Below are 10,026 nucleotides of genomic sequence, written 5' to 3'. Positions count from 1 at the left end.
GTGTGTGATGAGAGAGAACACAGAGAGAAAATGATAGAGAATGTGTGATGAGAGAGAATGAGGAGAGAGAGTGTGTTAAAAGAGAATGAAGAGAGAGAAAGTAAGATTAGATAAAATATGGAGAGAGAGTATGGTAAGAGATTGAAGAGAGAGAAAGTATGATGAAAAAATGAGGAGAGAATGAAGAGAGAGAATAATGAGAGAGAGTGTGTGATGAGAGAGAACACAGAGAGAAAATGGTAGAGAATGAGAAGAGAGAAAATATGTTGAGAGAGAAAATATGATGATAGAATGAGGAGAGAGAAAGTATGATGATAGATAACAAGGAGAGAGAGTGAAATGAAAGAAAAATTGAACAAATATATTAAATGTATTTTCGTCCAAAACTTAATTCTTATTCCATTCAATCAAAACCCAAGGGAGAGGGTGAGTTTCATCCATACCCAAATTTTTGGGTTTTATTACAAAATCTTGATTCTATTCCTATCAATCAAACTTAAAGTTTGGAAATAAATTCATTCCTTCATTTCCAAACCTCTAAACCAAACGTCTAATTAAAGATTTGATTAGTTGAAAAATAATAAAATAAATATAAATACTTTTTACCCAATCTAAAATAATTCATAAAATAAAATAAAAAACTCTGAATTGTACTGAAAAAATCTCGGCCCATTTCGGATCAACCAGCTTATCGAGCGGCGAGGAGGCGATGCCGAGAGTGGCACCGCGTTTACCACTGTGCGGCGGCCTCCTCTGCCGGACATGGCGGCGTGGGTTCTCGGGCGGCCTCCGCGTGGTGCCATCTGATGCTGCAGGGAGCCAGAGCCGCGGCGGCCTCCCTCGCTTCCACTCCCCCTTGCTTCTTCCCTCTAAGGCGGCTAAATCTCTGACCTTATTTTCTCAATATGCCGCTGTTTTTTTTCCTGTAGCTATTTTGTCGAGCTCCTGGTGCTCGCTTATCGTTATTTTGATGGGGGTTTCTTTTTCCTGGGGTTTTGACTTTTGACAGGGAAATGTTGTGCGGATCCAAGGTGACGAGTTCTGGCACATGTCTAAGGTGCTGCGCCTTGGACCAAACGATAGGTATGCCGCGGACTCGGATCAAATGCAGCGCAGTGCATAAACTTCGTAGCCTTTCCGAACGGTCTTTAGTTCCATACCAGAACTAATAAATATGGCTTCTTTGTTGATCTGACTCTCATACTTGCTATTTTGACTCGTATTGTGGGGGTGGCTTCTTCCTTCCTTTACCCTAAGACACTTGTTCCCCCTTTTGTTTGTTTGTTTGTTTGATCATTTTATGGAACTATGCATGGAGTTAGCTTTGTTTTTTCTCATGCTGTTTATTTTTTTTCATGAGAAAGGTGGGCATTTGAAGGTTATATATAGTTTATGGTCATTTGATTCCATACTCAAAAAGCAACCTTTTTTATCTGTCTTGCATTCGGTTCTTATGTTACAATAGTGTTTCTTCCTGTATAACACTCAAGGGTGCAGCTTTTTGATGGGAAAGGTGGTTTAGTTGAAGGTTGTATACAGAGTGTCAGTCGAGCTGGTTTAGATATCATGGCTGTAGAAGAGCCTCAAGTTGTTCCTCCGCAAGGTATTCAATGGCATGTATATGCTGCTTTTGGTGAGTCCTTCTATCCCTACTTTTCAAACAACCATACTATAATCTCTATTATTTGGACTTGTGTCGAGCTCCATTGTTTCAGGGACCTTGAAAGGTGGTCGTGCAGATTGGCTTGTTGAGAAGTGCACTGTATGCCACCTCTATTTGTGGATAATTTCAGCTTCCTATGTGTATCACATGAATAATTGGTTCATTTCCTTTTGCATGTTCTCTTAAGGAACTGGGAGCTAGTAGTGTGACCCCCATTTTAACGGAGAGGTCACATACCATTGCAGAAAATCGGGTAGAACGTTTGGAGCGTGTTGTAGTAGCTGCTGCCAAGCAATGTAATCATTTTTTGGCTTCTTTTACAGGATTGTAGTAACTTTGCCATTTTATATATCTTTACGTGTCAATTAAGTGCATTAATTTCTTAGAACTCCATAGAGAATACCTTAGTAGTTTTTTCTATACCTATATTGCATTCTCATTATTTTTTTGTGCATAGGTCAGAGACTACACCAAATGACTTTAAATCCTCCTTTGAAGCTTCAAAAACTTTTGTCACTTGTAAGTTCTTTTGGTCATTCATAACTATGTGATCTCCTGTGTTGTAATTCTCCTATCTGAGTACCTCATGCTTATATTCTCTTAGTTATACCAATTGCTTCATACCCGAAGTATTAGGTTCTGATTGGAGTTAACTTAGATGGCTTTGGACACGATCAATGATTAATTACACACTAGATTCCAGGAGAAATCTAGAGAGCCCTAGGCCTATACAATATCATATTATTTCTGAAGAAACTAAGCAATGAATAGAATATTTCAGTTCGGTGATATATCAATTGATTGGCAAAATAATATGTTGATAGTTTGTCAGATCAAATTATTCTAGGTTGCCACTTGTTTGGTTGGTTGCAAAGTACCCGATTGTCATGCTATTTCTTATTTATAACAAGTGTGTTTCATGAGTAATAGTTCTCAATCAAGATATAGGGATTTTTAATTGGTTGTGTAGTTAAAATGTTGATTCTATTAAAGTGGAAGGTGTAAGAGATAGAGGGAGACCAAACAAAACATTAATTAATGAAATAAAATAATTTGGTTAATTTGAATATTACTAGTGAGATTGCTTTCTATAAAGCTCAATGCACGGATAAAGTTCACGTGACCGACCCTAAATAGTTGGGACAAACACAGGATGACGACTTTAGTACCATACATTGTAGCATTTGTTTCAGTCTGTGTGCTAAGTGTCTAATGTTTTATTACTAAATGAGCTCCTTTTGTTTTTCAATAAGACCATCCATGCAACTCTTTATGGAAAAATTGCCTAGATGATCTTAGTTTTCTCAAGATAGAATTCGTGTATTGGTAAATAGAAACAACATATGTTCCTTAATTCCCAATGGTTGGTGTTGACTATATGGGTCTTTCCTGGTTATCGAGCTTATTGTAAGACCATATCTTCCTCATTACGAATACTTCCTTTGAAGAATTCATCTAAAGGTGAGCAATTGACTTTGTAGTTTTGTTAAATATATCATTTTTTTTTTTTTTGAGTTTGCTTGTGTGTAATAGAGGTAGTAAAGTGATGTCAGATTGATGCCATATGAACTCTCATCTTGTAATTTTATTATCAGTTTCCAGAACCTAGTTCAGTGGTAATCATAGGTTAAACATGTTTAGGTATGCTTTGCTAAGCTCGCTTTATGTTTCTATTCAACTGATGCATGTTTCTCCACCAAAGGTTTCTTCATTCGGTTTCAACATCTGTGATTTTTATGTGTTTGTCTATTTTTTTGCACTAGGTTTCAGAGTCAAAGCTTGCCTTTCTTGCTTCAGCAGAAGAAACTCCCCTTATGAATGTCTTATATCATTCAACAGCCCAAGAGAGTGGAATTCTGATTGTTGGACCAGAAGGGGGTTAGTAGTTCTAGCATTTTTCTATACCGTTATAGCTTCCCCCTGATTTTGACTGGATGCATTTAAATGTGTTTCATGTTCTTCGGAGTCCCACTGTTTCCAATTCCCTTGAAATAAATTCACTGCAAAGGATAGTATGGAATGGAAGGGAACAAAGGGTGGAGCGACTGGGAACGTAAACTTCCCCAAGGGGTGATCAACTATTTACAGGGGAGGAGACAACTACATATTGGGGTGGAAGAAGTGAAAGTAGACGGGGGAGGTGGCATTACAAAATTGAGCTTGCATATAGGAGGAGAGAGAGGAGGGATGATACAATTGCAAGAGAGGAGTTTGTTGTTTGTGGGCAGAGAGAATTGCTTTATTTTTTTCACGAAAGAGCCAAGGGAAGCAACGTGCAGAAGAAAGGGGGAGGTGATCTGTGCAATGACAATGGACTGTGATAAGGTGCAGAAGAAGGGGGAGGTGATCTGTGCAATGACAATGGACTGTGATAAGGTGAGGAGGGTAAACGAGGAACGAAATTCGGCTCAAATACCATAGTATAATACTAGAGAAATCTGGGTGCAACACTTGCAATCTCACTAAAGCCTTCGTGTTCTCACAAAAGAGGAGATTAAATGATAGATTAGAAAGCTTGTATTAGATTTGACTATCATAACAATGTGATGGAATGCTTTTTCAATATACTTTTACGATAATCTGGTCGCTCTAGGACAGTCTAAATACACTGTATTCTTAACAAGGTAAAAAGTAAAATGAAATTGTATTACAGATCTTCGAATTGGTTTGTTTTATTAGTTCAGTCTATTTTTAAACCCTTGTATTTTTATTTGCATCAGATCCTACAGGAAGCCTTTTAGAATAACTGTTTTATTTTATTTTTTCTTCTTCTAAGAATACACTCACTTCTCTTTTTTTAGTTTTTCTATATATTTGGATAGTATTTGTCTTTGTCTCATCAGGTACTTTCTTTGCTAGCGTTTCTTTGATGTCTGTAAGGATAAATCTAAAATCACCTTTGAACTGTGTGATGTCTTTGTTGCTAAACCAGTTTACACAAATTTACAAAATTGTGTATCATCTTGACACCATAACGAATATGTTAATCGCTATGATTGAATGACAGATTTGCTAATAGCTATTTTCAGATTTCACAGATGATGAAGTGAAGCTACTGGCAGAAGCAGGTGCTACTCCCGTCGGGCTTGGCTCATGCAGATTGCGAGTTGAGACAGCGACTATTGCTCTCCTATCAACTCTAATGCTGTGGTCTGATGTGCAAAAGATTCAGTTACATTTGTAGTGTTGAGAAAAAATTTCCATTTACATAATGCCATGTCTATGAAACTAGATCTACTGAATGGTATTATTGTCTCAAGGTTTAGCTGGCTCATTTCATTGTTCTTATGATCGCAAAACATGAATTATGCAAAATTGTACATTTCTGAAAAACTATCATTCGGACTTGGTGAATATGGAACTTTTAAGTCATTCCAGTATCCTTTTTAAGACACTCATTAACTATATCGAAGAACAATAATTGACTCTTGTATTGCTTTCGATAGTCAGAGACTTAAACTATCTCCTTGGTTGAGTCATGGATAAGTATATAGTGGTAATGCATGGACAGATCTAGCGTTATATAGTATGAATAGAATCAGTAATATGAACTTACAGTTACAAATAACATTGTTGTCTAAACTCAGATTAAGAGTAAGAGATGACCTATTACAGTAACTATGGATTTGATGGATGATATGAGGCTGTGCCAATCTAACTGCTAATACCAAGAAGCATAGAAGGTTGAACAAAAAGGATATAAGAGACCTCAGAAAACCAATTTTTAACTGAAATTGTTATCGACTGTTAATGTATATTTACAAATTAATGGGAAATGTCAGAACTTAATGTTCCTGGGCAGGTCACTTTCTTGGAAGCTTGTGTTCCATTTTGGTCACCAGCATCAATCCTCAAGATCACTGAAAGAGACATCCTCATCATTCACCAAAGGGATGTTGGTGCTTCTTGAGGCACCCGTTTCTTCTGTTTCTTCTATTAACCAATCGTCCCCTTCCTCATCCTCACTGAACTGCTCAACGGAAACCTGTGATGCATCACTGTGACTCTTTTGTGTCTGCTGAGGGGGTTCTTCTTCAATGACAGTTTTGTCAATGATTTCTACTTCATCTGTTTGCACTGGGAGTTTTTCAGTCATAACATCGATTGTGAGAACAGCGGTTACTACCTCCTTTGTTTCGGAAGGTGAGATTTCATAAAGATCCTTTTGTTCTGTAATCTGCTCCTTAGATTGAAGTGGACTGTCGTCCATTTTCCTGTAGGAGACATCTACTTCAGGCTTCTCTGTTTTTGCTGGAAGCTGCAACTGTTGTAATAACAAGGCTCTGGCTTCGACGATCTGTTCAAAAAAGAAATATGAAAATTAAAAATGCAAAATTTCTAACTAATTAGGCAGGTAACCAATTAGGCATGAGTTTCTAATTAACTCGAGCAGATGTAAGAATTAAACTAATTATTTGTGTTGTTTGTTAACTGCCCCACACTTGGACAAATTAAATAGGATTGAGGGTATCAAAATTATAACTTTTTAAATATACAAGCACATGAAGATTCACACGACTTTAAAAGTTTCTCTATTTCGTTCCACTCTTCATCCTATTAATGAATTTTCAGCAACATTAAGTTCATATAGTAGTGATGTAAAAGATAGAAATTTAAAATAACTTTATAATTATAGCAAATCATTTTTTACATTCCTAACAGCTTTAACACTAGCAGCTTCATTTTCATACATATCCTTTATTATATTGATATAATTACTAGATTCTTTTAATTTTTTGAAGTCCAACACATCAATAGTATAGAGCCATCTTAATTGTTTTTCCAAACATTGTTTTCTCACTATTTTTTTTTCATTAGCCATCTTATTAAATAAATAATATCTTGATTTTCTAAGCATGAAACTAAACAGATTCTGAAATATTTTTTTTGTTCCATCCTTATTTTTCTCTAAATCACCTTTCCAAAATTTTACAGTATGGCTCAGTAATTTATCCTTGCATGATGATTGTAGCTGAAACTTGTGGACTTCAAAAAGATTATGAACAATACTAAAAACATGACTTATTTCATATACTTCACTTTTAAATACCAAACCATATACTTTAATACGAATCTTAAATCTGGCCTACAATATAACACCTTAAGGGATCTACTTATAAGTTATAAATGGAGGAGTGGGCAGTGATAGTAAGAAGAAGAAAATACAAAAAGAACATCTACGAAGAGAAGAACCTGAGGTGTCGAGAGATGTTCAGAATCATGCTTATCGAGCCTTGGGTGCAAAAGCACAAAATAGATTTTCCAAAAGCATCCTTCACTCATATGACTTGGGCAAAGTTCAAGCCTCAAAGCGGCTAATCTCGGTGCAAGGCGCTCTACTGTCAAGGCATGTTCTTGCTGAGCATCAGACATGTCAAAATCTGAAAGACGATAGATAGGAGAAACCCCATTAAAGTAGGAAGAAATGTAACTTGCTGAATCCAATTATGCAATCTCAAAGAAAAAAAGATACTGGGAGAGAAGCTTTATGTTCTATTCCTCAAGTCAAATAGGAACCCTAATGCCCTATGTCTATGATGTATTATACGAGCAACAAAATTGTAAGTGAAGCTAATGAACAAAGTAAATTGTACTGAAAATTTCTTTAATATCCATAAAAAGGGAAAAATAATTGGACAAATAAAACAAAGATAAATAATAATTATTAAATTTGAACTAAAGAAGACAATTTTTAGGTTGTCCAAGGGCTACGAAACCAAGATCCTGCACTCCCATGAAAGTAGGTAGTACACCTGAGTTTAGGAATTGGAGGCTTCCATGTTATGTATGAGCCTCACTAGGACTATTTTACATCCTTTAACATACTAAAACCTGTGACACATTCATTTTCTCAATAGGTTTAAGGCAATGGTTTCTCCAATCCTTCATTACTTAACAGCATTAAGAACACAAAGTAAAAGAGTATCTAGCTAAAAGTAAATGAAGATTGAATTTGTTTAGATGTCCTGAAAATGGAGGCAAGGACTACCCATTATCTTAGTGACCTCGAGAACGCTTCAGTAATAGTTTCAACGTTTCTGAAAATTTCACAACATTCCTAACTTCTTAGTAAGTACGTTATGCATTATTCCATCAATCAATCAGGAAAAGAAGTAATCTCGAATTCACAGTTCTAAGATTACCTGTAGAAAAGTTTTTATCGAAATTCAATGGGCACAGAGTAATGATACTCATATTCGATATAGGATCTCTGGTATCTCTTATCCAAGGAAAGGAATGAACAAACCATTTTTTTTTTTTGGAAATGTAAGCATTTGCAAGGAACTAATGATTGGTTCAAAGTTACCACCTTTTCTTCCAAGACAAGCGAAGAACCCAAAGAGAAAACAAGTCAAATTTTAACAGGAAAGAAGAAATACCGTCAGATTCTTCATCATCAGGCAACAATGGGAAATCCAACCACGTCTCCGGATGCATGGAGATGTTCCTGACGAAGGCCATGACCTCCTCGGTGACGCCCACGGCTTCCGTCCCGTACTTCCCTTCCAATCCTTCATCCTCTTCGTCCCCGGGCCCGAAAGGAATGAACGTGGACGCGATCTTCGAGATCTCCGTGACCGCCTTGGATCCGGAGAGCCTGGAGATGCCGGACCTGAATCTCCCTCCGATCTCAGCGAGGTCACTCTGAAGTCCTGCGATAGAGGGGAAATCGGAGAACTCTTCGGGCACATCGCGTCCAGACGGGGTAGCATCAGAGGAGGAGGTGGGAGGAGGAGCGAGAAACGCAGCGACGCCGCGGAACTGCCGTGACAGGGTTTGGGTGAGCTCGAAGAAATCTTCCTTGACGCCGCCGCCGCCAGAGTCGTCTTCTCCGCTGCCGTCTCTGCTGCCGCCGGGGTCCGCCCTCTCCGCGGGATCGACTTCGTCGGCGTGGCGGTCGGGGATCAGCGCGTTGGCGAGAGACCTCGCGAGCCACGACATCGGCTTGCTCGTTACTCTTGTCGTGTCCCGAGTTCGTTTCAAGATCGCGACGACAGATAAGGAGGGCGATCTTATTCTTTACAGCTAGACCCGACCCCGGGCCGGGTCTGGCCCGGACCCGGCCCGGGCCCGTAACCGGGTCAACGGGCCGGTTGCCCGTTGACCCGGTTCGCCAGGCCGAACCGGAACCGGCCCGGCAAGTTGCCGGGCCGGTTCCAGTTCATTAGATGTAAAAACCGGCGAACCGGCGGTTAACCAGTGGGTTGAACCGGCGGTTCAGTCGCAAATTTTTTTTTTTTTTTCAAAACGGCTTGAACCGCCGGTTAACCGGCGGTTCATAGCCGTTGGAACCGCCAGTTAACCGGCGGTTCGTAGCCGTTGGGAGGGTTATTTGACCGTTTTTTGATCAATGGTTATGATTTAGTGTCCGTTACCATCAAAACTCTATAAATAGAGAGCTCATTTCATCATTTTTCACACACATCTTCTCTACTCTTAATCTCATTTTCGTATTCTCTAATCTCTACGCGCTTTCGTTTTCAATTACAATGGAAGGAGGCCGCGGAGGTGCATCATCTCGAGCTCGGAAGGGAAAGCAAATAATGAATCCGCGGGAGGAGGACCCCAACATTCAATCTACCGATGATGAGATCGAGCATCTTCCGAATCCGACACCCGAAATACAAGGAAGTACCGATGCAATTACTTCTAAGGTTCGGGAACTTCCTCCTCTAAAGTCTTCTATTTTTACTAAACATTTTGAGAAGGTCACTCTTCCGTCAGGAGAAATGCGTGCAAAATGTAAGCACTGCAATGCTTCCTACAAATTCCAAACCGGTGGCGGCTATGGGTCGTTGAAACGACATGTAGAAACGAAGCACCCGACGGAATATGAACTCGACCGTTCTCAAACACAATTATCAAGATTTTCTTCAACTAGCGGTAGTACCGATTCCGGTTTATTTTTATATTTGGATAATAAATTAAGAGAATCATTAGCTAAATTTGTTTTCGTAGAACATCTTTCTTTTAGTTTTGGATCTAAATGCACATTTGAAGATTTTTGTAAAGAATCTCTTAATCCATGTGCTAAACGTGTTCCTAGGACTACACTTACTCGTACAATTAAAAAATTAGTAAAACAAGGAAAAAAGAATTTAATTGATGAATTTAGTAAATTAGATAATAAAGTTTCTTTATGTTCCGATATTTAGAGTGATCATTGACAAACACATTCGTATATGAGTGTGACTTGCCATTGAATCGATAACTCTTGGAACCTCCAAAAAAGATTATTAGCTTATAGAGTTTTTGATGAATCACATAATGCTCATAATATCGCACAATTATTATGTTTAATTTTAGAAGAATATGGTTTAACTCATAAAATATTTTCAATATCATTAGATAATGCTAGTTCT

The 10,026-nt window shown here is 38.3% G+C and overlaps 2 protein-coding genes across 7 annotated transcripts; one reads left to right on the top strand and one right to left on the bottom strand.

Annotated features, from left to right (window-relative positions):
* The first annotated feature begins 649 nt into the window (after positions 1 to 649).
* Positions 650 to 5,035, top strand: LOC122008920 (ribosomal RNA small subunit methyltransferase E-like). Of its 6 annotated transcripts, XR_006119424.1 has the most exons (9): positions 650 to 874; positions 1,010 to 1,083; positions 1,491 to 1,633; positions 1,716 to 1,762; positions 1,851 to 1,959; positions 2,121 to 2,182; positions 3,427 to 3,541; positions 3,620 to 3,988; positions 4,040 to 4,255. XR_006119424.1 is itself a non-coding variant. In XM_042564830.1 (8 exons), the coding sequence occupies exons 1-8, from the start codon at positions 710 to 712 to the stop codon at positions 4,845 to 4,847; spliced, it is 861 nt and encodes a 286-aa protein (XP_042420764.1). In that variant the 5' UTR covers positions 650 to 709; the 3' UTR covers positions 4,848 to 5,035. The 6 variants fall into 6 exon arrangements, 5 of the variants coding, with proteins under 5 accessions (XP_042420764.1, XP_042420763.1, XP_042420766.1 ...); XM_042564830.1 differs by lacking the exons at positions 3,620 to 3,988; positions 4,040 to 4,255 and adding an exon at positions 4,702 to 5,035; XM_042564829.1 differs by lacking the exons at positions 3,620 to 3,988; positions 4,040 to 4,255 and adding an exon at positions 4,693 to 5,035.
* A 152-nt stretch (positions 5,036 to 5,187) lies between these two features.
* On the bottom strand, positions 5,188 to 8,650 carry LOC122008919. Its single transcript, XM_042564828.1, has 3 exons — positions 8,044 to 8,650; positions 6,857 to 7,044; positions 5,188 to 5,960 (listed from the first exon to the last, which is right to left on the bottom strand). Exons 1-3 carry the CDS (start codon positions 8,603 to 8,605, stop codon positions 5,508 to 5,510), a joined length of 1,203 nt encoding a protein of 400 aa, XP_042420762.1. The 5' UTR covers positions 8,606 to 8,650; the 3' UTR covers positions 5,188 to 5,507.
* Positions 8,651 to 10,026: the final 1,376 nt, after the last annotated feature.

Source organism: Zingiber officinale, chromosome 8A (genome assembly GCF_018446385.1).
Source record: "Zingiber officinale cultivar Zhangliang chromosome 8A, Zo_v1.1, whole genome shotgun sequence".
Taxonomy (NCBI): domain Eukaryota; kingdom Viridiplantae; phylum Streptophyta; class Magnoliopsida; order Zingiberales; family Zingiberaceae; genus Zingiber; species Zingiber officinale.
The sequence above is the reverse complement of the archived record's forward strand: the minus strand, read 5'-3'. Positions and strand labels throughout refer to the sequence as shown.

Excerpts from the sequence above, each read along its gene's own strand:
- LOC122008920 (XM_042564829.1), top strand. The coding sequence starts at position 710 with ATGCCGAGAGTGGCACCGCGTTTACCACTGTGCGGCGGCCTCCTCTGC. Across the intron at positions 1,960-2,120 it reads AGTAGCTGCTGCCAAGCAAT|GTCAGAGACTACACCAAATG; the intron begins GTAATCATTTTT and ends TTTTGTGCATAG. Across the intron at positions 3,542-4,692 it reads GATTGTTGGACCAGAAGGGG|ATTTCACAGATGATGAAGTG; the intron begins GTTAGTAGTTCT and ends AGCTATTTTCAG.
- LOC122008919 (XM_042564828.1), bottom strand. The coding sequence starts at position 8,605 with ATGTCGTGGCTCGCGAGGTCTCTCGCCAACGCGCTGATCCCCGACCGC. Across the intron at positions 7,045-8,043 it reads TGATGATGAAGAATCTGACG|ATTTTGACATGTCTGATGCT; the intron begins GTATTTCTTCTT and ends ATCGTCTTTCAG. Across the intron at positions 5,961-6,856 it reads AACATCTCTCGACACCTCAG|ATCGTCGAAGCCAGAGCCTT; the intron begins GTTCTTCTCTTC and ends TTTTTTGAACAG.